The 26,805-nt window shown below is 51.9% G+C and overlaps 1 protein-coding gene and 1 long non-coding RNA gene across 2 annotated transcripts; both read left to right on the forward strand.

The window, feature by feature from the left end:
- Positions 1-870: 870 nt before the first annotated feature.
- LOC133342501 (uncharacterized) lies at positions 871-25,134 on the forward strand. The gene is made up of 11 exons (XM_061551654.1): positions 871-985; positions 1,340-2,031; positions 4,386-4,490; positions 5,521-5,604; positions 7,917-8,053; positions 9,534-9,680; positions 10,469-10,607; positions 11,345-11,426; positions 19,276-19,393; positions 22,542-22,691; positions 24,199-25,134. Exons 1-11 carry the CDS (start codon positions 871-873, stop codon positions 25,052-25,054), a joined length of 2,625 nt encoding a protein of 874 aa, XP_061407638.1. The 3' UTR covers positions 25,055-25,134.
- Positions 18,419-19,321, forward strand: LOC133342728 (uncharacterized). Its single transcript, XR_009755180.1, has 3 exons — positions 18,419-18,532; positions 18,998-19,058; positions 19,276-19,321. It is a non-coding gene; the product is annotated as an uncharacterized LOC133342728 (long non-coding RNA).
- Positions 25,135-26,805: the final 1,671 nt, after the last annotated feature.

Here is a 26,805-nt window from a genome sequence, read left to right on the forward strand (position 1 = left end):
ACGTGACAGTGACCATGATGCATGGGGGACTTCATGGTGGCTATGTTGCATGGGTGATGTACCGTTCGACTTTTGCCGTTCTCTGGTCTCACACCAGCGAGACAAGGCCATAAAGAAGGCTGTCTCTGGTGCAGGCCAGTCAATTTCAAAGACAATGCATATGTAATAACAGCCATAGAGGGTTCACGTGGGGATTGGCTTGCCGGTCCTGCTCGTAGCCAATAAGGGTTGAGATTGGGACCATGGCCCATGCGTCATCACGACAGGTCATCAGAAGTGATTGGCCTAGCCATTCGGGGCCCCAGCTAATGGGGAGCCGGATGAGGGGCGTGGTCCCGGGATTGACAGGGAACCATCGAGAAGGGTCGAAGCTGTCCATACACGATTGGCTGGGGGAACCACGTGACGAAGGTCTTAGGAGCGAGCGAGAGGGAACGATCGCGAGCAGACTGAAACTAACAAGAGCAGGGTCACGCGCGGACGGGGCCTCGGGTTGCCACGTGCGCGAAGGGGACTTCGTGCGTAGTCTGTCCTCTCTCCGTTGTCTGCCAGCAACGGAGAGTGAGTGAGGAAAGTGTATGGTGGAGTGGAAATAAAAAGGACTGATTCCGAAGCCGTCTCCTGGAAGATTATTACATTGGTGTCAGAAGTAATTCTGCGACTGTTTGGACGATCGTCAAGATGTCTAAGCACCTCAGAAAAAAGAACCTGCCCGTGCCTCTGTCGGAGGAAGAGGTGGAGACGGATGAAGATGAGCTGTTGGGAGCTACAGCCCTGGTGCCGCCGGCTGACGACGCTCGCCTCGACGCCTCTTAGCATCGACCGGGGGAGGACGCGACCACCGCAGGACCGAGAGACGAATGGCGACTGATGGCGGAGCAGATTGAGTCGTTGCGCGCAATTCTGCTGAGCTTGGTGACCGCGGTGGCGTCCTCACCAGCCATGGGTCGCCAGATCGCCGATCAGCTGGACGCTGCGGGAAGGGGTCCTGCTATGGAAGCAGGACCCGCCATTGCTCCTGCCACGCGGGAGGACGTCGTCGTCTTGGGAGGGGCGGCTGCGCCGGAGTCGTCGGCCGCCATTTTGGGCGCGCCTACCACCACGCGGCCGCCGGACGCCATTTTGTCTGCACCGAGCGGAGAGCGGGAACGGCGGCCGGAGACGCCCGCGGCACGCGCCTGCCACCGCGGGCATCGCCTTCCACAAATAAAAGAATTTATCGCCGGGGGCGATTGGAGTGCTTTCACGTGGCGTTTCGAGTCAGCTTTCAGATCTGTCAACTGGACGGAGGAAGAAGCGCTGGGTGCGCTGCCTACGCTGCTCGATGATGTGTCTCTAGGAGTCTTCCGCTCCATCCCGGCGTCCAAGAAGAAGACACTGCGGGATGCGTTCACTGAGATGGCGGAATTTTACGACCCGCCGACATCGGCCACCAGAAAATTTATGTCGCGTCACCGGGCACCGGAGGAATCGTCGTTGGCCTATCGGGGGGCGTTGATGGCGATGGCCATGGCCGCCTACCCCAACGCGACGGCCGAACATTTGGATCCTCTCATCCTTTCCCGCATGCTGGAGTTGTCTCAGGAGCTCAACATCTCTCTACCGGTGTGCGGCCACGAACCGCTTTCGTCGCGGTGGGTGGCGCGCTGCCTGGACGCTAAGTTTAATATCAAGCGGTGGGACCAGATGGCGGCGTGGATGGGGAAACCCGAGATCGACGGGCCGCCTCTGGGGTGGTCTCCGCGACTGGTTGTCCACTGCTCTGACGACTCGGGCGACGACGACATGCTGGCTGCTGCTGTCCCGCATAGGGTTCCGGGCCGGCGGCTGCGCGACCAGCGGGGCGACTACACGGGCCGACCGCGTGCGAGGGCCGGGTCGTCCGACCGCCGGCCGACGTCGGCCGCGTGTTTCAAGTGCGGAAGACGGGGTCACTTCGCCCGTGACTGCCGCTGCCGACCTCTGCTGTCGCCTGCTCCGCCGAGGGGACCTCTATCTCCTCTACCTGTCGTGGAGCTGCAACAACCTCGGGCGAGTCGGCACAAATCGGACACCCGGCAGGTCGTGTCACATCACTCATCCACTCGCACTCATTCTTACACTCCTCAGGGTAATTTTACTTCTCCTGCTCCATTGACACGCTCTGCTACTCAGTGGAAGAAATTGGCTCACAGGGTCGTGGCTGCGGCGTCGGGCTCGTCGACGGTACGTGGTACCATCGACGTGGTACCATCGACGGCGTTGACGTCCGTATTTTGGTGGACACTGGCGCATCGGCTACCATCGTTTCGGATGTCATTTTTCATTTGTTGTCCATTCCTGCGTCGAGAATACGCAAAGTTAATGATGCTTGTGTGGCCGCCAATGGGGGGAGCATGGGTATCTGCGGACAGGTGGATGTGAGCATCACTATCGGAAATATTACCGCCGCAGGACCAGTGTTAATATCTCGCTCGCTAGCTGTTCCATGCTTGCTGGGTACTGATTTTCTGCGTCGGATGCCGTTGCGAATACGGGTCGACCAGGACTGTTTGGAAATGCCGGGGGGTCGTAGGATGGCATTCCTGCCTTCCCTGCTGGCCAAGGCGCCTACAGGTAACACGGTTACTGCTGTAGTTGCGGCTACGGTGGAGGTTCCATCGGGAGCACAAATGCTTATTCCGCTACGTTACCGAAAACCACTTCATATGGGAAGGGATGCGGAAGGTGTGCTATTATCCCCGTCGAATTCCGTGTCGAAATCTTTTTCTTTGGCGGCGGCACAAACGATCGTGCACCCGGGTCAGGCACCTTTCATACAGGTCTTGAATGGGGGACCTGATCGAGTTGTTGTTCCGGAGGGATCGGTGCTGGCTCACGCCACTACCGATTTCGCCTCTTGTGAAAAACCGCCGCGCGCTCGGATGGCCGCGGTTGGGCCTCCGCATGATCGTTCACAAGAACGCTGGATCGCCGATTTATGCGGAGAGAATTCTTCCTTGTCAAATGAACATAGGAACGCATTGCGTTCGCTGTTGCTGCAGTACACTGATGTGTTCAGCAAAAATGATTTGGACCTCGGACGCACATCGCTTTTGTCGCACCATATTGAAACCGGTGCATCGCCGCCTGTTTGTATGCACCCTCACCGCTTGAGCCCGGCGGAAAGGGAACACGTGCGTGGGGCTGTAGATGAATTGCTGGCGGCGGATATTATCTCACCATCCAATAGTCCTTGGGGCGCGCCCGTCGTTCTGGTTAAAAAAAAGGATGGTGGTACGAGGTTTTGCGTTGATTTCCGCCGACTGAACAAAATCTCGGTAGCGGACGCGTACCCCTTACCGAGGATGGATGACTCATTGGATGCTTTATCGGGTGCTAAATTCTTTTCCACCCTCGATCTGTCCTCGGGCTTTTGGCAGCTTCCCCTCGATGATGAGTCAAAACCCAAAACGGCATTCCGCACGCCGCAAGGCCTCTTTGAATTTAATCGGTTGCCGATGGGCCTGAACGCGGCTCCGGCCACGTTTCAGCGGCTCATGGAATTGGTGTTGACGGGACTGCAGTGGGAAACGTGCCTCATATATCTGGACGATATAATTGTCTTTAGCCGCACGTTCGAGGAACATCTCCTACGCCTTGAGACAGTTTTTCAAAGAATGCGTGCGGCTGACCTTAAGTTTAAACCGAGGAAATGCCACCTCCTGCAACACTCCGTCCGTTACCTGGGTCATATTGTCAGTTCGGACGGTGTATCCACTGACCCTCTGAAAACGAAGTGTGTACGTGAGTGGCCCACACCCACTTCGGTGGGTGATGTTCGGCGGTTTATTGGATTCGCTTCCTATTATCGCCGCTTCGTTAAGAACTTTGCGACGTTGGCTAAACCATTGCACGTTCTGACTGGCAAAAATCAGAGGTTTAAATGGGGGGCGGAGGAAGAAAGTTCCTTCATGGCACTTCGGGACCACCTCGCCACGGCGCCTACGTTAGATTACCCAGATTTTTCACAGCCGTTCATCCTTGATACGGACGCTAGTGATATCGGCATTGGGGCCGTTTTGTCGCAACGTAAGGACGGTGTTGAGAGGGTGGTGGCGTATGGCAGCAGGGTTCTGTCCCCTGCAGAAACGCGATATTGCGTGACAAGGCGGGAACTTTTGGCCATTGTCCATTTTGTTCGATTATACCGACCGTACCTGTATGGACGGAAATTCCTGGTCCGCACTGATCATGCGGCTTTGCAATATTCCCTCAAATTGGATCAGCCATCGGGCCAATTGGCCCGGTGGTTAGAATCGTTACAGGAATTTTCCTTCGATATAACATACCGAAAGGGGGCCCGTCATGCGCACGCTGATGCGCTCTCAAGGCTGCCGCCCGTTCCTCCGTGCACTTGCCTGAAGGGCACGCACCGCTGCGCCGCACCGCCTACGTCGCTCTGCCCAGTTATGGGGGCGATAGCGAATGAGGACGACGCAGGGGCGAAAGCGAAAGAGGACGACCAGCAGGTGTCGGTGGACACCGATGATACCTTACGGCTGCCGCACGCAGTCTGGTTGCGCGAGCAGGAGGCCGATGCCTCGCTGTCTCCACTACGTAAATTGGTTGGGAAACAGAAATCGCAATTGGCGGGCTGGAAGTGGCAGATGTTCCGGGGTAAGTCGGGATTGTTAATGTGTACCGACGGGGTGACTGACCAACCACGCTTGGTGGTGCCTACTTCGCTTCGCTACGACCTGCTCCGTGCTCTGCACGCTGATAAGTTGATGCACCTCGGCGTCCAAAAGACTGTTGCCGCAATGCAGAAAGATTTTTTCTGGGCCGGTATGACGGCGGACATCAATGATTTCGTCCGCTCCTGCCATGACTGTGCGAAAAGGAAGCCGCCTCGGAACCACTGTTCCACCGTTGCGTTCCATTGAAGTGTCCCGTATCAACGAATTGGTGGCTCTCGACATTCTGGGGCCGTTTCCCCCGTCGGCTAGGGGCAATAAATACCTTCTGGTAGGGGTGGAATATTTTTCTCGATGGCCGATGGCCTGGCCTCTGCCCGACCAAACGGCAGCGTCTATCACCGACGCTTTCTTGAACAGGTACGTCATGGACAAGGGCGCACCTGAAAGGCTGCTCACAGATCAGGGCCGGAATTTCTCCTCGAAATTGCTTAGGGAAGTTTGTGATGCGCTAGGTACAAAGAAAGTTCGCACCTCCCCATACCATCCACAAACAGATGGTATGGTGGAACGATTCAACCGTACCCTTTCCGCTATGCTTTGTCACACGGTCAGTGAAAAGCAAACCGATTGGGACTTGCACATACCAGGCGTCTTGGCGGCATACCGCATGGTTCCGCACACGTCCACGGGATACTCGCCGTTTTTTTTTATGTATGGCCGTGAAAATGTCCCACCCATCGATGTGCAACTGGGTACGCCGGGTAAACAACCGTCCCACTCCCTGCCTGACCACGTGCGTGACTCGCTTGAACGAGTAACGGAAGCGCGAGAGGCTGCCCGGTGTGCGACGGCCCGTGCTCAGGCAAGGAACGAACGGTACGCGCGCCGATCGCATTCTCGCATGCCTTGGTCAGTGGGAGACCTGGCGTGGCTCCACTGCCCCCAGGTACCGGCGGGCACATCCCCTAAACTGCACAGGCCATGGCGGGGGCCTGTGACGCTCGTGGATGTTCGGAACTCGCAAAGTATCCGCATACAATACGGCAAACGTCGTTGGTATGTTCATTCCTCGCGACTAAAACCCTATGTTGACGCGCGTATCGGTCCTTCATCCCCAATAACTGACCTGCCGGGTTCTGCCGGGCCGACCGCGCCGCTTGACACGCCCGTTGATCCCAAGGGGGACTGTGGTGTGCCTCCTGCAGATGAACAGGTTCTGAGGGCTGAGGAAGCCCCCGCTGCCCCCCCTCGAACGGGGCCCGCCCTGGACGTGACCAAGCACCAACAACCGACTTCTCCTTCAAGCCTGCCACCTCCTATTCGTCCGGAAGCGAAGCGACCTTGCGCTGGGAGCGGAGAGGGTCCCGCGTCGCGTACGCGGTCGAAGTCTCTTCCGTTTCGCTAACGCTTGATCGTTTGCTTAAGTCCTGTCGTTACTGCGCTGCAGGGGCGCCCTAATGTATGTTGTGATTTTCTTATAATTATTATGGGTGACTGTTTTATATGTTGTTAGGCGCGGGAACGCCTGTTCACCCTCTGATTGTTAAACGCACCTTGGTGCCCTAATAAGATGTCACGGAATTGGTTCTTCACCCCTTTCCCAGCCGAGACGGCTCAATTTTTTTCACCGGGGGGGGGGGGGGGGGGGGGTGATGTAATAACAGCCATAGAGGGTTCACGTGGGGATTGGCTTGCCGGTCCTGCTCGTAGCCAATAAGGGTTGAGATTGGGACCATGGCCCATGCGTCATCACGACAGGTCATCAGAAGTGATTGGCCTAGCCATTCGGGGCCCCAGCTAATGGGGAGCCGGATGAGGGGCGTGGTCCCGGGATTGACAGGGAACCATCGAGAAGGGTCGAAGCTGTCCATACACGATTGGCTGGGGGAACCACGTGACGAAGGTCTTAAGAGCGAGCGAGAGGGAACGATCGCGAGCAGACTGAAACTAACAAGAGCAGGGTCACGCGCGGACGGGGCCTCGGGTTGCCACGTGCGCGAAGGGGACTTCGTGCGTAGTCTGTCCTCTCTCCGTTGTCTGCCTGCAACGGAGAGTGAGTGAGGAAAGTGTATGGTGGAGTGGAAATAAAAAGGACTGATTCCGAAGCCGTCTCCTGGAAGATTATTACACATATATTATCGGAGCATGTTTGTTTGCATATTTTTCCACAAGTACGTGTGGTAAATGCAGACGTGATGCCTTGCAAAAGGTATCTATTTGGTGTTTGAACATATTAACACCTGTTTTTGTGCCAGGAAGGGTAAAAGCTATTCTTATTTCATAAAATCCTTGGCATATCTGTGTTATATTTATCTAATTCATTAACCCCGTTGTCAAATCCAAGCAACCTAAGACGTCATCAAAGCTGCATATAGCTGGACATCGAACGAAGATGGTCACTGCATCGCACGTTGTCAGATGTGCTTCGGCAGTCATCTGGAATGCTCTTCCGACATTAGGAAGCCACTGGAGCGGTGCTCTTTTAAATCTATAATTTTTGCGAACTTTTTAGTTTATTGTCCTTCCCCCTCACTTCTGATTAGCAGGGTTGCCGAAGCATGGTGCAAAATAAGTTCAACATACAGACATAACTGGAATTGGCCAAAACATCCAAGTCCCCTGCAAACTCCTCAAATTGGGATCACACAGCAGACGTAATGGCAGCAGCGTCACCCCCATTCTCTGTAAATCATCTGCAGGAACCTCCTGAAAAGGAATCTAAACAAATGATCACCGACAGCTGTTGTTGTTATTCTCTTGCCTGCAGCAATCCTGGCTCTCTTTGGCCCTCAAATGACCCACCGGGAGAAGCTGGAGCTTGTCGCCATACAGGAAGTATGGTACTTTGCGCTCCGCAACAGATCCCGGGGACCAAACAACGATGGATACGACGACCACGAACATCATTACATTCCGGTGAGACTCGCCACAAAGCCCCCGCCGTGGGGGCGGTCACAGGCGCAGCGGTCGCGAGGTTCGTGGCTTCTTGTCATTGCACCTGAAGTACCAACCACCCAGAGACAGCACACATGCACTCTCCCACACACTTCACAATCAAGTTTATTTCCCAAGCTAAGCCCATTGAGCTAATGAGCGTTTTTAAGGGTGTCACAGCCAGCAGACAGAGCATTCCACAATTACAGATTTAAGAAAACCAAACACTTAATAAAACAATTATTTCGTAAAATAATGCTCACACTTCTTACATGTTGTGATTTTCAAAATATAGTCAGTCTAAATGATTGTAATTTGGTGCAGGTTCAGCATGAGCACCTCCACTACCGCTATGAGGTGCTGAAGAAGATTGGGGAAGGAGGTCAAGGCCAGGTGATCTGGTGCCTTGACCACATGAGGAACACCCTGGTGGCCGTAAAGATCTTGGTATCACCATTGAGGTAAGAATTCAGAGCGGTCTTGTCACAAGGACGACGTTGTTGTTCAGTCCTTTGCTGTGGGCGGCCGTGTGATGAGGTGGTGACAACTCGTGCCTCACAGAGGGTCCCCGGTTCGACTCCTGACTCGGGTGCCCTCCTGTGTGGAGTTTGTATGTTCTCCCCCTGTTCTGGATCAGTTCACTCTTACATTACATTAATTCTTCATTTCACCTGGGAGATGCATTCCTGAAAAGTGCCGCGTTAAGGGAAAGCACATTAAGCAAACATAATATCCCCATATATAATGTAACGATAAAGTTTTGCAAGATATAATACACGCACACAGTGATATGAAGAGACCAATAATGGAGGGTATGCTGTCACGTCACGTTATAATTCCGCATTCCGCCTACTGTATCATACCGCTCAGCCGTGCAGTTTCATAGCGGGCACATTCCACGTTATAATCGGCACTTTCTTGCATTAGAACAGATGCATTCCGGATTATAATTGGTGCGGTCCGCGTTATAACGGGAGCCTTCCACGTTATAATGGGCACGTTCCACGCTATAAAAGGCACGTTCCACGCAATAAAAGGCACGTTCCACCCAATAAAAGGCACGTTCTACGCTTTAATGAGGTTGTCCCATGTCATAACGGGCGCGTTCATGGGACCTCCTTTGCCAGTACCAAAGATATACTGGCAAAGGAGGTCCCATGATGTAGCTGCTCACCCCGAGCTCTCATTCCTCTGATAGTGCTTGTCTTTGTGCTGTACGCCTTTTGGCGTCCTCTGGTTTAACACCGTTTTGAGACTAGACTCAACAGAAAGCTGTCTGGTGTGGACCAATCAGTTTAAAAGACAATGCATATATTATCAGAGTATGTTTTTTGTTTGCATACTGACCACAAGTATTGTGGTTAATTCAGACATGATTTCTTGTAAAAGGTTTCAGTTTTTTGTTACATCTTAACACCTGTTTTGTTGCCAGGAAAAAGGGGAAAATCTATTCTCATATTTTGGTATTGGCAAAGGAGGTCCCATGATGTTCCACGTTATAATGCCTTGCTTTGTGAGAGCCACATTCAGTCACGAATCAGCTATGGCTCAATCTCTAAAACTCAGGCTCATCTCCAGCTCAGCCGTGGTTTGGCTCAGGCTTGAGCCACTCAGCTGCTGATAAAGATACACGAGTGGCTCAGCCGTGGCTTGGCTCAGCTTCTGGAAATCCTGAGTGTGGCTGGGGCCATGCTCGGAGTCGGCTCAATTCACACATTAGGGAATCACTACGTTAAGTCAGCACCCCAAACCCCCTCTATCCCTTGCTTATTTTATCCTCTTCCCTATCCTTTCTGGAACCTTCCATGAGCGCGCTACTGGAACTTACAATGACATTACACTTGGGGAAGGTATAATTATTTAATTCTGAATATAATTTGTTTCTGGTCATTTCTTAAGCAAGTCTAAGTCATGATTCATTTGTGGATTTTCTCTGCACAGCTCCAAGCGTGATAAATCTCAGAGAATGGAGATCAAGATGGCTCTGGAACTTCAGGGCGAGGGCAGTGATGAGGACTACAACGTCGTCAAAGTCCTGAACCATTTTGACTTCAGAGGACACCACTGCATTGTCCTGGAGCTGTTGAAGTACGTACCATGTGTTCCCACAGCCCCCCCCCCCCCCTTGGCGTGGTTAACTTCATTAGCTAAACAAAAACTATTTTATTTAGCAGGTAAAGCCCACAGCTCTATTAGTTATTTTTCACAAGCGGCCTGGCTACAAATGATAGCTCAAAAAAGTGGCTGATGTGGAAATGTATGGCAGCCAAACATTCTAAACACGTGTTTCTAAATGTGGAGAGAAAAACCAGAGGACCCGGAGAAAAATCCACGTGACCAGGGGGAGAACATGCAAACTCAGAATATACATGCGTCAGGGTCAGGATCAAAGCCCCGATCTCTTCCACACCAGGGGGGGGTGATAACATCACACCACCGGGGCTAAATGTTACTTTTGGGATTCCCGTGCCAACCTCGCATTGCGATACTGTGGAGCTGGCATGTGCCCACTTTTATATAGCCACGCCTCCACTCGATCAGCAGGTTGGCTGCAGCACAGTGGTGACGCTTGTGCCCCTCGGTGAAAATCCCTGAGTTTGATTCTCAACACGGACGCCTTTCTGCGTGGAGTTTGTATCTCCTAATAGATAACTCCACCACCCGGAAACAGAGCCAATGAAAGCAAGTGGTCAGAAGTGCTAGCTGCTTCGGTTTATCAGCAAACCAATGACCTAAACCCACTATGACTCATATTAGTCGTGAATGTGCAAATAGAATATTAATATTGTCGTTATCATAATCCACGCAGTATTGCAGGGTATGACACTGACACTGTGTCGTTGTTGTAATTGTTGTTGCTTCTGCCTCTTTCACAGGGAGAGCCTCCATGATGTGATTAAGGAAGCGGGGCTCCGGCAATTGCACATGGGGATGGTGAAAACTTACACCAGGGGCATCCTCAAGTTCCTTTGCCACACCAAGGCCAGGAGCATCATCCATGCGGACATCAAGCCAGTGAGTGGACACAGCGTTCAGCGCGACTTTGTTCCGGAGTTGTGTCATTATTGGGGACTCGGACCATAGAGAAAACCGCCCACGTTGGTCACAGGGTCGATGTGTTAGCTCTGTCCGTCTATCTGGAAGGAGACAGGGTCACGTTACCTCTGGTGATGATCCGGTATGAATTAAACTGTCGTGTAGAGTCGTGTCGCTATTGGGGGACTCGCCACAGAGAAAACCAGCAATGTAGATCACAGCGTTGCCACAAACTTTGAGAAACACAAACCGGAGCTGAAAAGAATGATTTTCAAAACGTGCCAAACACGCGTTTGAACTGACAGGTGCCCATTGTCGGCTTCCATGCTGTGAATGGAAAACTTCCCAAATCGTCACTAAATCCGTGCGCCCTCGAGTGTGGTTTTTGGTTCGTAACTCGTTAACGGGCAGCTGTGAGCAACTAGGATAAGTTGTCTATAGAGCCGCACCCTCTTACTTAGATGGTGCTTCAGAGAGCTTTACATGTGATGAGCCTCGACGAACATGGCTCGTCTTGACGCATTTGAAAGGGGCACCCCCAGTGGCAGCTGTCAGAAAACAGGGAATGTTGCACTTGACTAAAGGTTGACGACGGCGCTACGCCTCACCTAGTTCCCCTGTTTAGTATGTACTGTGGTACGTGATTGATCCACTGCTGGATGAATGCTATTGGCGTAACCTTCGAGTGTGAATTCCTTCTGCCTCTCTTGCTTTAGGAAAATGTTCTAATCAAGGACACCGTGACCGGCACCATCAGGGTCACGGACTTTGGCACCAGCTTTTTTGTGAAACGTCAACGTGAGTAACCTCACCTGGGTGTGAGTTTCTGCGTGTGGGTGTGTCTGTGTACCAGTGTGTGTGCAAGTCTCTTAGTGTCTGTGTAGTAAGTTCGAGGAGACGATGTCGAAGTTGAGGCACACTCTGTTTATTAACTCCGGGACAGGTACAATAGTTGAAGGGGTATCGGCCCCTTCACCCGTACTATGGGAAACCCACCCTAGTACTACGCCCTCTGTCCTGTCCCCCAGTCCTCCTCTACTGGGCTACGGGAGGCTGACTGATCTGGCCCTGGCAAGCACAGATCTCGGCACCAGCTAACCAGCCTTGCCCTGATAAGGGCAGCGGTCTGGAAGCTCTTGGGCCGCGCCACTGGCTTACCCGGCTCGGCCCTTATAAGGACGGCGAGACCGGGGAGTCCCAGGGCCTAATCTCCGAGTCTTGGATCTTCACTGGTCAGCTTCGTGTCGAACTGTCTCGAGCTCTTTGGGTCTCCACCTTTTATAGGGATCGCCTCCGAGGGCTGGGGGCGTGGGCAATAACTGATGCGGACGTCGGTGTGACCACCCGTGTATGTGAGTGCCGACAGCCTTGTGTTTGTTGTCCGCCGTTTCTCCCGTAATAACCCCTACATCACCCCCCCCCTGTACAGCTCGCAGCCGTCCCGGCTGCAACAATCCCTCAACTCCCAAGAATAAAGATTAACACAGTCAATACACGTGTGCCTCGTAACAGTAACAATAACACGAACAAGCGTAACATCAACCGATGGTTCCCTATAAAAACCCCCTCCCCAAAAATGCAACACATATACAGAACGTGGTTCGCCATCCCCACGCACAAGAAGCATCCATACACACACACACACGCAACCACACACACGCAACACGCAACCAACAAAAAAAACATATATACAATGAGCGGGTTCCGCAGCAACGGAACACGCGCGGAAAGCTAATCATAACAACCGGCGCGTTTTGGCGCGAGTCCGTGCAGCGGGCCCGTCACAAGGGGCCGGCTTGGTAGAGTCGGTGGCAGGTGTCGCATCTGCAGGTGCCTGGTCGTCCGGCTTCCCGGACGTGCCAGCGCCGACCCCCACGGGGGAGGCTGGCAGCCAAGAGGGCTTCAGTCATGGGGCTCCTGAAGACGGGACAGTCATTAGCGGATCAGAGGCTGGCGGTGACCCCGCCCTCCCGGAGTCAGTGGACTCCCCACATGTTCGGCCATTTTCGTGAGAGGAAGCGTGCGGAGCAAAAAATGGCTTTAACCGTGAAGGGTGCACAAACCACCGACGCTTCCCCCACTTAATGCGCACACATTGAAGCCGCACAACCTGCACAATTTCTACGGGGCCCCTCCATGGTCGCAACAACTTAGCAGAGGTGGCCAATGGCACCTGGGGGCAGTGCAACCATGCTCGGTCGCCCGGGTGCCATTCGTGCGTGTGTGTCCGGCGCGATCGCAATCTCTCGTTTTGTTTCTGGCGAGAGTCAGAGTTTTGCATGGCCGCCTGCCGTGCCTCCGCCAAGCGAAGGATGTTAAATTTAACATGGTCGGCAATTTTCGACTTAGCATGAGGCGCGGCAATCGTCAGCTGAGTCGCGACAGGCGGATCAAACTCGCGGCCGTACATCAAAAAAAATGGCGAGAAACCGGTCGCCGCGTGAGGAGCCATCCTGTATGCTGCCAGGACTCCCCCGATCCGTAGATCCCAATCGTTTTGGGACTCAGATACCTGGTGGGATAGCATGGACGTAAGAGTCCTATGCAGGCGTTCCACCATCCCATCCGTTTGTGGATGGTAAGGCGAGGTACGAATTTTCTTTGTACCCAGAAGGCCACATACCTCGTGTAAAAGGGTACTAGTGAAATTCTTTCCCTGATCGGTCAACAACCGTTCCGGAGCGCCCTTGTCGAGGACGTAGCCCTGAACAAAAGCCTCCGCAACGGCCGCTGCGGACTGGTTGGCGAGGGGCCAAGCCATAGGCCATCGCGTGAAATATTCCACGCCAACCAGCAGGTACTTATTACCCCTCGGCGTGGAAGGAAACGGTCCCAAAATATCAAGGGCGACCAGCTCATTAACCCGGGTGACCGAAATGGACTGGAGCGGTGGACTGGCTCCCTTCGCTGGCGGCTTCCGTTGTGCACACTGGGTACAGGACCGCAGCAGATCGTCCACGTCTCTTGCCATGCCCGGCCAAAAGTAATTAAGCTGGAGCATGGCAAGTGTTTTGAGGGTACCCAGGTGCAGGAGCCGTTCATGAGCAGCCCATACAGCCCTACCCCTCAACGTGGAAGGCACCACCAGCCTGTGACGGCGGATCGTCCCGTCCCAATGCATGAGTAGGCCCTGGCACCACCCCCATGAGTCAACGCCCGACTTCCCTTGACCTGATCCTTCCGCGCGACGTCGTAGCGCCAGGAGGGTCGCATCCTCCATTTGGAGGCGACCCCACTCAGCACTTGACAAGCCTAGTAGGGAATCTCTCCCTCCCCCCGAAATAGGACCAGCGTCCGAAGGAGTATCAACTGCGGCCGCAAGAACCCGATCCCGGCCGTCACTTGCCGATTTGCAACGGCCCGAACCCAAGAAACAAGTGCAATCCGGAGCGATCGGCAGGCGTGATAGGGCATCGGCATTGGTGTGGCGAATCCCCTTTCGGTAAGTTGTCTCAAAATCGAAATCCTGCATGATCTCGAGCCATCGGGACAACTGCCCCGATAGCTGGTTAATTCGTAGGGCATACTGCAACGCCGCATGATCTGTACGGACGGTGAAATGCCGGCCGTACAGATATGGCCGGTACTGTTGGATAAAGAACACGATAGCCAACAGTTCGCGGTGGGTGACGCAGTACCGCTGCTCGGCCGGAGACAATACTCTACTACCATAAGCCACAACGCGCTCCACGCCACCCACAATTTGTGACAGCACACCTCCAATCCCGGTATTGCTTGCGTCCATGTCGAGCACGAAGGGCATGGAAAAATCAGGGTAGCTTAACGGCGGGGTCCCCACCAGGGCATCCCGAAGAGAGACAAAAGCGGCGTCCTCCACCGGCCCCCAATGAAATTTGACCCCTTTTGACGTTAAGGCATGTAGTGGCTTAGCGATGGAAGCAAAGTCCGCGACAAACCGGCGGTAATATGAAGCAAAGCCGATGAAGCTTCTAACCTCCCCCACCGAGGTGGGAGTAGGCCAGGAGCTGACACAACGCGTTTTGGCGGGATCAGTTGAGATGCCTGACCGGCCGACGATGTGACCCAAATATTTAACAGATTCGCGCAGCAAATGGCACTTTTGTGGCTTGAATTTCAAATTAGCAGCGCGCATCTTGAGAAAGACGGCCCGAAGCCTATCAAGATGTTCCTCGAACGTCTTACTGAATACGATAACGTCATCCAGGTAAATCAAACACACCTCCCATTGCAAGCCAGCGAGGACCAATTCCATCAGGCGCTGGAACATCGCGGGAGCAGAGTGTAATCCCATGGGTAAGCGATTGAATTGGAAGAGGCCGTGCGGCGTTCGGAAAGCTGTTTTGGGCTTAGATTCGTCGTCCAAGGGAAGTTGCCAAAATCCTGAGAGCAAATCCAAAGTGGAAAAGAATCGCGATCCCGCGAGGGCATCCAGCGATTCGTCCATTCGAGGAAGCGGATAAGCATCGGCCACCGAGATCTTATTTAATCGCCGGAAATCAACGCAGAACCTTAGGGACCCGTCGTGCTTTTTAACCAACACTATGGGTGCACCCCAAGGGCTGGTCGAGGGAGAAATGATGTCAGATTTCAACATGTCATCTACAGCCGATTTGACATGATCCTTTTCGGCGGGACTTAACCGAAAAGGATTTTGGCGGATAGGAGCGTTGTCACCGGTGTCAATATGGTGGCGTAGCAATTTGGTACATCCGATATCGTATTTATGTTTACTGAAGACGTCGGAAAATTCTCGCAATAAGGCACGTAATTTAGCACGTTGTGCGTTGGACAGGTCAGGTGACTCAGCACACAACGCATCCAGCCAACCCTCGTCAGCGTCTGAGGCTAATCGCGTTTGAGAATCGGTGGCCACCTGGCCAATGATCGGCGTTTCCGCAGGTACCGGAACCGCGTGTGCGAACACGGTACCCTGCGAAACCACTGCCGTCCGTGTCCCGACATTTGAGGACCGCGATAAACGGGTCCCCATCCCCTTTAACAATAGTCTGGGCCGTCACCAGATCTGGCCCACTCTCCCCGGCTCTAGATGGTCCCAACATAATGCCCCGGTCAGAGACCCCTTTATCGAACGGTCGACGCAAGCGCAGGGGTACCAACATCTGTGCCCCCGGGGGTACACGCACCGTCCGAGCAACGAGCGCCTGTACCGTAGCACAGGCAGTATGCAAGGCAGGGGTGGCAGGTAGGAACGTAATACATCGGCCCGATAGAAGCTCGATGCATTGCTGGTCAATCAGAATTTTGATGGGCAATTTGGCCAAAAAGTCTGTCCCCAACAGGCACGGAATAGCCAGCGAGGAGGAGACGAACACCGGGCCAGATAGTTTAATGTCCCCTATAGAAATTTGCGCTCGAATTTGTCCGATAATACCCAACGAGCCCCCATTCGCAGCGTAAAACGGTATATCGACAGGGAGCAACGGGCGACTCTGAACGGGCAGGATATTATAAATCAAATCCGAAATGATAGTTGCCGAAGCTCCCGTATCGACCAGTAGCCGTACCTCCACCCCGTCAATATGCCCCGCGACAACGGACGACCCCGCCGATGCAGCCACAACTCGGTGAGCCAACTCGGATCATTGGCCCGGTTGGAGCGCCCTCCCCGACATGCCGCGACCCGACGCACCAGCACCCAAACCCCGAGAATCGTGTGTCGGACCTTGTGAGAGGAAAGTGGGTGTGTGTGCAGGCCGAACATGTGGGGTGCCATGACTTGCCCGAGGATGTTGCGAAGGCTTGTGGGGAGGGCCGTCCGCAGCTCCAGGTCTCGCACCGCGCTGTCGAGGAGCCCGGCATCCGGACGCCACGTGGCCCCGGAGGCCACAATTATAGCAGACGACGAGCGCTCCAGAGGACTTGGGCTGGTCTCGGTGGCTCGGAACGTCCCGAGCCGGTCGCTCGGCAGATCGCCATCCTGCAGAACGATCCGCAGCGAAGGCCCCCTCCATTCCGGAAGAGGTCGCCGCCACGGTGTGTCGTGCAGCTGCTTTGTTCGCCTTCCTCCGCTGGGAGATGAGATTGGCGTGAATGTGCCTTGCAGCCCGCAATGATGACATATCCGCATCGTCCTGTGCTAGGATGATGAAGTCCAAATCGTCGGCCAGCAGCAAAATTTTCTCGGCCACCATCGCATCGATCCCTTCTTCGTCCATACGCGGGAAAGCGTCTTTCGCCAATGACAGCAGGGCCGTGCGATAAGCAAGTGGCGATTCCTTGTCACCCTTCTGCCGTTCATAGAAGAACTGGCGACAATCGGAGGGCGGCCCATAAACGGTGGCCAGCAGCTGCAGCGCCGACTGAATCGTGGAGCGTGCCGACTTGGGTGCAGCGGTGAGGGTGCCCAGGGCGTCGCCGTCCAGCATCGCCGGGAGAGCACACAGCGCCTCGTTGTCCGACCAGCCCGCCATCTCTTGGTGGGCCAAGAACCGGCGCTGGAACCCCCCCCAATCGCCGTCGCTTGCAACAAATACCTGCAGGGCCGGCAGGCGTTGCTGGAATGTCGGCTCCGTCTCTGATCCTCTTGCAGCATCCGTATCGCGTCCCCGTACTATACGAGTAATGGTGGACTCTAATGGGTGTCGCGCCGTCAGTGACGTGTTGGTCGGGGCTTGGTCGGTGCTGGCGTCCGATGGTGGTGACGTTGCAACCCCTGATAGGCCGCCACTGCGACCCGCCTCCGCCGATGACGTGGCGGCTGCTGGCTGGGCTCCGTCCCCCGCGTGACGAGCTGGGGCTCCTCCCTCTGCCCCTACTGTCTTCGTGGTGGGAATTTCGAGTCTCCCCGCTGTTGTAAAGGCGGGAGTTTCTGGCGGGCGTTGTCCATCTTCCCGCCGCGTCGCTCCTCCCGGCCCCAGGCGAGTTATTTGTTCCAGCATAGCGGCCGCTGCATACAGGAGCTCCGCCAGCCGCGAGTGAGCCAACGCCAACTCGTCAGTCGACGTCCCGGCCCTCTCCGACGAGCCCGCCGATGTCGGAGCCGGCAGCAGTTGTGCAGGTACGTCGGCGGTGATGTCTTGCACCGCCCCTCCCTCGTCGTCATCCTCTCCTGGGTCTTGGGCACGAGTCTTCCGTCTCGTATCCATGCTTGGACCACTTCCAACACCAGATGTAGTAAGTTCGAGGAGACGATGTCGAAGTTGAGGCATACTCTGTTTATTAACTCCGGGACAGGTACAATAGTTGAAGGGGTATCGGCCCCTTCACCCGTACTATGGGAAACCCACCCTAGTACTACGCCCTCTGTCCTGTCCCCCAGTCCTCCTCTACTGGGCTACGGGAGACTGACTGATCTGGCCCTGGCAAGCACAGATCTCGGCACTAGCTAACCAGCCTTGCCCTGATAAGGGCAGCGGTCTGGAAGCTCTTGGGCCGCGCCACTGGCTTACCCGGCTCGGCCCTTATAAGGACGGCGAGACCGGGGAGTCCCAGGGCCTAATCTCCGAGTCTTGGATCTTCACTGGTCAGCTTCGTGTCGAACTGCCTTGAGCTCTTTGGGTCTCCACCTTTTATAGGGATCGCCTCCGAGGGCTGGGGGCGTGGGCAATAACTGATGCGGACGTCGGTGTGACCACCCGTGTATGTGAGTGCCGACAGCCTTGTGTTTGTTGTCCGCCGTTTCTCCCGTAATAACCCCTACATCTGTATATGTGACAGTGTGTGATAACGATGCTGTTCATGACATAGTGAGTACACACATACATATTTGTTGTTGTGATTGTTGTGCAGCTCTGCATGTTGGTGGGACCCTGTCATTCCAATCTCCGGAGGTATTGCTGGGCTACAGATTGACCTGTGCAGTGGACATGTGGGCACTGGGCTGCACGGTGGCGGAGTTGGTGACCGGCAGGGAATTATTCCAGTCGGACAGCCGCGACGACCACCTCCCGTGCTGCATGGAGGTATTTCCAACTGGGCGTTCACCCAGTTGTAGGCTCTGGGGGGGGGGAGGTAGGAGAGGGGGGGGCAATTGGGTACTTAGTGACCTGGCGAATGGCAGCCATCGTATGTTGTATGTGTGTACACGTGTGTCTTGTACGTGTGGGGGAAGCAGTGGTGCAGCGGTTCACGTGCTCAGCTACAAACCCGGTAATGCGAGTTTGATTCCAAATCACGGCCAACATCAGTGAGGATTATCTGAACCGGTACTGGGCATCCCCGAGTTCGACTCAGCCTCAAATGAGTACCTAGTGCGGTGTGTACCTGCTTCAATATGGCCAACCATCCCCTCTCTGTGTGTGCCACAGTCCTGGCCCTCAACAGGTGCCGCTACTGTTGCTGCTGTTTCTACTCACTACTATAAGCACTTGCCCCTAGTCGGCTGCAGCTACATGGGTGACCTTTGCCTTTATCTCAACCATGTGCAGATCCTCGGGTTGCCTCCAAGATGTATGATGGATGCAGCTCCTGACGGAATACACTACTTTGGTGAGTTGACGGGTGGGGCGAGCAACCGACCGGATTCAGTGTTAGGGTGTGGCCTGGAGCTGTTGGGGTGGCCATTGGGGGGGGCCTCTTTGTATTTTCAATTCCTTGGGTGAGTGGGTGGGTGGGTAAATTGGTGTGTGGGAGAGTGAGTGGGTGGGTAAGTGGGCAAAATGGTGGTTGGTGACTGTGTCTCTCCTGCTGTGCATGTCTCCTGCAGATCGTGTGGGCATGATGTTCTGCCCAGTCAAGAGAAGGGTGCCAGGGAGCTTGTCACTTCACGGGGCACTCAATAGCCAAGACCTGGAGTTTGTTGAATTCGTCAGCTCCTGCCTGCGGTAAGAATCATCCCCCTCCCCTCTCCCCCCTCCCCATGAGGATTTCCCCCACCAAGGTGATCAACGATCGCTCTCATCCGATCACCAGGAAGATTTGGAGCTGAGTGAATCTGCCGATGACCAGTACCACCGGTGTTAAGATCGCCCTCTTTGGAGGGTCATTAAAGATTCTACTCGGCAGTGCGAGGCTCAGGGCATTTTTAGAGTACTGCGTATTGAAGGATTGCCGCTGCTGCCGTGCGTTCCTGGACCTCGTGGGAGAAGGGAAGGAACGTCAATGCTCTCACCACGCCTCTCTCACCATGTGCGCCGCGTGTGACCCCCGTGTGTCTCTCAACAGATGGGATCCGGATTTCGATTTAAAGCTTTCGTGACTGCAGGGATTCATCTTCTTGGTTCTTTCGGTAAAGTCACGTAGAAGGGAAGTAATAAAATAATAAAAATAAAACATAATAAAATAAAATAATTCTCACGACGTTTCGGCTACAACGCAAGCAGCCGTCTTCAGGTGAAGAATGAGACACTACCAAACTAGGAGCTTATATATAAGCTGCGTTGGAGGTGGAAGAGCGCCTTAACAAAAAGAATGTGCATATGAAGAGGAATTTAGCATATTCATGGAAAATGCGTAGGCGTTGGGCGGGGGGGTTTCAAAGTCATATTATGCCCATGCATTATGCAGGATCAGCAGCACCAAGGGGGGGTGCAGGGATTAGCAGTAACAAAGGAAAGGAATGTTAATGATATGTAGCTGCAGTTACTCAACAACCACGTAGAAAACTAAAGTATAAACTACATAAAAAACTAAAGTATAAACTGCATAGCACCATCAGTATACTTACTATACTCTACAATAAGCTGAGTTACTAACAGCAAGTAATACATTACAATTCTACGTCGTAAAAATTCTATAATATGCTTCCATCTAAACTTTATTATCTTACATCACACGAGCATATACCGTACTATATACTGCCATAGATAAACCCAACATTAAATTATATACTGTATTGCTGGAAACCAACCTATACCTTTTAATATAATACTATGTATTATTCTACACACCCTAATGTGTATCGAAATGGTTTATTACGTCCTTCCAATGATTGCTAAGCCAGAATCCATCTTCTCGGTTAAAATTGTCTCTGTGTTTGTATATGTGGATCGCCTCATGAACGAATCTCTCATGATAGCCAGATGGCTTGCAGAGAACCTCTGTCTTGGAGAAGTCAATATCATGTGAGCCCACTGAGTTGTAACAGTGATCTGCCACGGCTGAGGTGTTTGTCCTACCGTGTTTCAGGTCAGCTTTATGTTCACGGATGCGGTCCGAGACATGTCGTTTGGTTTCCCCAATGTAACTGCTACCACAGAGGCAACTTAGTTTGTAGACGCCAGGGTACTGTATGTCTGGAACCACATCTTTTACAGACGGTACCAGATCACGGATTTTATGTACTGTGTTGAATCGGACCTGGATCTTGTGTTTAATCAGGATTTTGGAGATCTTTTTTGTGACCCCAGCAATGTAGGGTAAGGTGATGGTCTTGAAAGGCTCCTCAACAGGATCCTTCTTGATGGTTGGAGTGATGGCTTTGCGGATTGTGTAGTCGGAGTAACCATTAGCCTTAAGCGCTTGGCGTACGTGTTTGAGTTCACTGGCAATGTGTTCATGGTCGGAGATGCATTGGGCTCTATGATATAGAGTCTTGATGAGGGAATTCTTCTGGGATGGATGGTGGTGGGAATCCGGTTTTAGATAAGCATCCGTATGGGTGGCTTTCCTGTAGACAGAGTGGTTCATTGAACCATCAGGTCTCCTTTTGATTAGGACATCCAAAAAGGATAGTCGAAAAAGATGCATCTCCGACCATGAACACATTGCCAGTGAACTCAAACACGTACGCCAAGCTCTTAAGGCTAATGGTTACTCCGACTACACAATCCGCGAAGCCATCACTCCAACCATCAAGAAGGATCCTGTTGAGGAGCCTTTCAAGACCATCACCTTACCCTACATTACTGGGGTCACAAAAAAGATCTCCAAAATCCTGATTAAACACAAGATCCAGGTCCGATTCAACACAGTACATAAAATCCGTGATCTGGTACCGTCTGTAAAATATGTGGTTCCAGACATACAGTACCCTGGCGTCTACAAACTAAGTTGCCTCTGTGGTAGCAGTTACATTGGGGAAACCAAACGACATGTCTCGGACCGCATCCGTGAACATAAAGCTGACCTGAAACACGGTAGGACAAACACCTCAGCCGTGGCAGATCACTGTTACAACTCAGTGGGCTCACATGATATTGACTTCTCCAAGACAGAGGTTCTCTGCAAGCCATCTGGCTATCATGAGAGATTCGTTCATGAGGCGATCCACATATACAAACACAGAGACAATTTTAACCGAGAAGATGGATTCTGGCTTAGCAATCATTGGAAGGACGTAATAAACCATTTCGATACACATTAGGGTGTGTAGAATAATACATAGTATTATATTAAAAGGTATAGGTTGGTTTCCAGCAATACAGTATATAATTTAATGTTGGGTTTATCTATGGCAGTATATAGTACGGTATATGCTCGTGTGATGTAAGATAATAAAGTTTAGATGGAAGCATATTATAGAATTTTTACGACGTAGAATTGTAATGTATTACTTGCTGTTAGTAACTCAGCTTATTGTAGAGTATAGTAAGTATACTGATGGTGCTATGCAGTTTATACTTTAGTTTTTTATGTAGTTTATACTTTAGTTTTCTACGTGGTTGTTGAGTAACTGCAGCTACATATCATTAACATTCCTTTCCTTTGTTACTGCTAATCCCTGCACCCCCCCTTGGTGCTGCTGATCCTGCATAATGCATGGGCATAATATGACTTTGAAACCCCCCCGCCCAACGCCTACGCATTTTCCATGAATATGCTAAATTCCTCTTCATATGCACATTCTTTTTGTTAAGGCGCTCTTCCACCTCCAACGCAGCTTATATATAAGCTCCTAGTTTGGTAGTGTCTCATTCTTCACCTGAAGACGGCTGCTTGCGTTGTAGCCGAAATGTCGTGAGAATTATTTTATTTTATTATGTTTTATTTTTATTATTTTATTACTTCCCTTCTACGTGACTTTACCGAAAGAACCAAGAAGAGGGATCCGGATTGTCGCATGACGCCAGCGCAGGCGCTGGGTCACAGCTGGCTCCGGACCACGGCCACCAGCACCACCAGCAACGCCACCACCACTGCTACTCCTGGCAGTGTACAGTGTTTTGGAGCTGCTGAGCGACGGTAAGCCACAATCTGCTTGTCAAATGTTCAAGACAGTCCATAGGGAGGTGTGGAGCCCGGGGCAAGTCACAATTAAACCGGAAGTATTACTAATAATACAGGTTTGTTTCGGTTAGATCGCGTAGATATACGTGTGTTGTTAAACCCACCATCACCCAACACAGCCAATTAGTAAGGTGTATCATGTAAACAAAATGTGACAATTCGTTACTAGATCAGCACACCAGTGTGTTGGAAAGTAAACCCACCACTTTTACAATTCGAGTACGACATTTTGCCAGGGATTGCAACCAGCCTCATAAGGTGACGGCCAAAATTATGGAGAAATACTCCCGTTTCGGTCTTAAATAGTGATAAATGTGATGTCATCATTTGTGAGCCAATCTGGTACGAAAACCTACGTGTTAAAAAGACATTACGTCTGACACCGTGACATCGAAGCACAGGGCCGCCAGAAGCACGCTGCCCGGGGCGGTTTCCCCAGTACACCGTACCCGGCTCTATATTGATTACTACTACCCTTATTTAGCCAGCATGAGCCTCACTCAGCCTCAAGACTCTTTTTAATTAGAGTCCTGCCAAGTTGTTTGCAGTACAGAACAAATTTGCTTTTGCTACTGCTGCTATGCGATTCCTATTGAGTGATTTGGGGGTTCAATTTCTAACACTGCCGAGGATGTCCATCCAACACTGGTTGTGTGGCGTGTGTGTCAGGGTTCGGTTACGTGGAGGAAAATGCCAAACCCCAAGGAATGAAAGTTACATTTTAATGTACAATTTTATTGAGGGACTGTGTGTTGTGGTGAGGTCTGGGGCTGTTTTTGTTGATGTTTTGCTGCCTTGCCCAAGTTTGTATTTAGTGTTGAAAAACTGGCAGGATTTTACGTACTTTGTGCTTATATGCTCAATTATTTTGTGACTTGCTTACATTTTTACACGTTGCACTCATTTTCTTTTGTTTGTTGTTGTAACTTGCTGACCCTGTGCCTCGACTGCATATCTGTGAAAGAAGAGCTTCATAGCTTATCGGATTCCTCTTCATCCAGTCTAAATAATATATTCTGATTTTGGAAACCAATGCAGGATAAAACGGGGGGGGGGGGTAGAACACACTCCACATTCCACACGGAGAAAGTGGCCCAAGTTTGGGCATCAAACCCAGGTCCCTCTGACTGAGTTCCAGCCCTGCTGCCTGCAAACGAACACATGTACAGTTCAAACCCCACGTGTACATTCGGTTATATACGGATGTATTTTTATAATTGGTTTCTGGGTGAGGACAAATAATGAAGCAGCCATATATTTGCCATGTAGCCTTTCATCCAGTGTGATATCGCAAGACTAATGCCCATTTTGTAACCAGACCCACGATGGGCAAAGGTATGCTGCGTTACTGCAGCATCGTTATTAACCTGGTTAATCTATTTCCGCACGATGGTGGGGGGGGGGGAGTGCAATCTCTGTTGTAGCAGGAAGTTGGAACGGTGTCGTGCGCATCTCTTAACAGAGCGGAGCCGGCGCTGCCCCCATCCTCCGCGCTCGCCCAGGCCTCTAAATGGCTGACGGTTGTTGTGGAGGAAGAGGAGACTCCGGTGGAGGAGCTGGTGGTGCAGGAGGAGGAGACCCTGGTGGAGGAGCGGGTGGTGCAGGAGGAGGAGGAGACCCTGGTGGAGGAGCTGTTGGTGCAAGAGGAGGAGACCCTGGTGGAGGAGCTGGTGGTGCAGGAGGAGGAGGAGACCCTGGTGGAGGAGCTGGTGGTGCAGGAGGAGGAGACCCTGGTGGAGGAGCTGTTGGTGCAGGAGGAGGAGACCCTGGTGGAGGAGCTGGTGGTGCAGGAGGAGGAGACCCTGGTGGAGGAGGTGGTGGTGCAGGAGGAGACCCTGGTGGAGGAGCTGTTGGTGCAGGAGGAGGAGACCCTGGTGGAGGAGCTGGTGGTGCAGGAGGAGGAGACCCTGGTGGAGGAGCTGTTGGTGCAGGAGGAGGAGACCCTGGTGGAGGAGCTGGTGGTGCAGGAGGAGGAGACCCTGGTGGAGGAGCTGGTGGTGCAGGAGGAGAAGACCCTGGTGGAGGAGCTGGTGGTGCAGGAGGAGGAGACCCTGGTGGAGGAGCTGGTGGTGCAGGAAGAAGAGGAGATGAGGGGGGAGACAGAGGAGGTATGGACGAAGGAGCAGGAGGAGGAGATGGTGGTGCAGGTGGAGGAGACATTGGTGGAGAAGATGGTGGAGAAGGAGATGACAAGGAAAGAGGATCAGGTGATGCAAGAGGAGAAGAGGAAGCCAGGGAGTCTGGCCCGCATAGGGAGAACCATCCGTTCACTCCTCCGACGCGTGCTGCTGTGTGGTGGCCGGTCCACCACACAGTAGAGGTGGTGGTGGTGGTCACGGATCGTTGTGAACCACGACCACTATCACCATACCCACCACACACACCCTGCACCCATTCACCCCCCTGATACCCACCACCCAACGCACACCACACACACATTGCACCCACCCACCCCATGATCCCACCCCCACCACATTCCACACAAAGGGTTAGGGGTTTAGAGGGTTAGGGATTTATAAAGTTAAGGGTTTAGAGGTTTCGGGTTATTTCAGGGTTAAGGGGTTTAGATGTTTCGGGATTTCGAGGGTTATAGGGTTTAGGGGTTGAGAGTGTCAGGGGTTGAGGGGATTCGAGAGTTAGGGGTTTAGAGGGTTAGGGTTTTCAGGGTAAAGGGGTTTAGAGGGTTAGGTGTTTAGAGGATTAGGATATTTGGGGTATAGGGGTTTAAAGGGTGAAGGGTTTAGAGGTTTAGGCTTTTAGAGGGTTAGGGTTTTCAGGGTAAAGGGGTTTAAGGGTAAAGGGGTTCAGAGGGTTAGGTATTTATAGGGTTTTGGGTTTACAGTGAGGGAAAAAAATATTTGATCCCCTGCTGATTTTGTACGTTTGCCCACTGACAAAGAAATGATCAGTCTATAATTTTAATGGTAGGTTCATTTGAACAGTGAAATACAGAATAACAACAACAAAATCCAGAAAAACGCAAGTCAAAAATGTTATAACTTGATTTGCATTTTAATGAGGGAAATAAGTATTTGACCCCTCTGCAAAACATGACTTAGTACTTGGTGGCAAATCCTTGTTGGCAATCAGAGGTCAGACGTTTCTTGTAGTTGGCCACCAGGTTTGCACACATCTCAGGAGGGATTTTGTCCCACTCCTCTTTGCAGATATTCTCCAAGTCTTCTTTAGTTCTTGCGGTAAAGTCACGTAGAAGGAAAGTAATAAAATAATAAAAATAAAACATAATAAAACAATTCTCACGACGTTTCGGCCACAACGCAAGCAGCCGTCCTCAGGTGAAAACCAGGTCTGTCGAGGCGACAGCGTCTGAATGAAACAGCACAGTGCTTGGAGCATATATATAAGCTGGGTTGGAAGGGGGAAAAAGGGCGCCTTGACAAAAGAATATGCATTTCAAGAGGAATTTAGCATATTTATGGGAAATGCAGGTATGTGATTAGTACTACTTATGACCGTGCATTATGCAGGATTAGCAGCATCAAAGGAAAGGGATATGGGAAATGCAGGTATGTGATTAGTACTACTTATGCCCGTGCATTATGCAGGATTTGCAGCATCAAATGGAGGGGATATGGGAAATGCAGGTATGTGAATAGTACTACTTATGTCCGTGCATTATGCAGGATTAGCAGCATCAAAGGGAGGAGATAGGGGTAGCATTAATAAAGGGAAGGAGTGTTAATAGTATGTAGCTGCAGTAACTAAAACCACCACGTAAACAACTAAAGTATAAACTACATAGTATCATCAGTATACTAAATATACTCTACAATAAGCTGAGTTACGAACAGTAAGTAATACATTACAATTCTACGTCGTAAAAAATATATAATATGCTTCCATCTAAACTTTATTCTCTTACATCACACGAGTCTACACCGTACTATATACTGCCATAAACAAACCCAACATTAAATTACATACTGTATTGCCTTATACATTGTAATCTTACACTATGTATTATTCTACCCACCCTAATGTATATCACACTGCCGTATATTGACTATACAATTACTATACTATATATTACTTTGTACATTGTATTAAG

This window comes from Lethenteron reissneri, chromosome 15 (genome assembly GCF_015708825.2).
Source record: "Lethenteron reissneri isolate LAM-NWPU_2019-01 chromosome 15, ASM1570882v1, whole genome shotgun sequence".
NCBI lineage: Eukaryota > Metazoa > Chordata > Hyperoartia > Petromyzontiformes > Petromyzontidae > Lethenteron > Lethenteron reissneri.

Coding starts and splice junctions, on each gene's coding strand:
- LOC133342501 (XM_061551654.1), top strand. CDS start 871: ATGGCGGAGCAGATTGAGTCGTTGCGCGCAATTCTGCTGAGCTTGGTG. Junction 986..1,339: donor GCTGGACGCTGCGGGAAGGG/GTCCTGCTATGG, acceptor ATGTGTCTCTAG/GAGTCTTCCGCTCCATCCCG. Junction 2,032..4,385: donor TGGAGCTGCAACAACCTCGG/GCGAGTCGGCAC, acceptor ACTTGCCTGAAG/GGCACGCACCGCTGCGCCGC.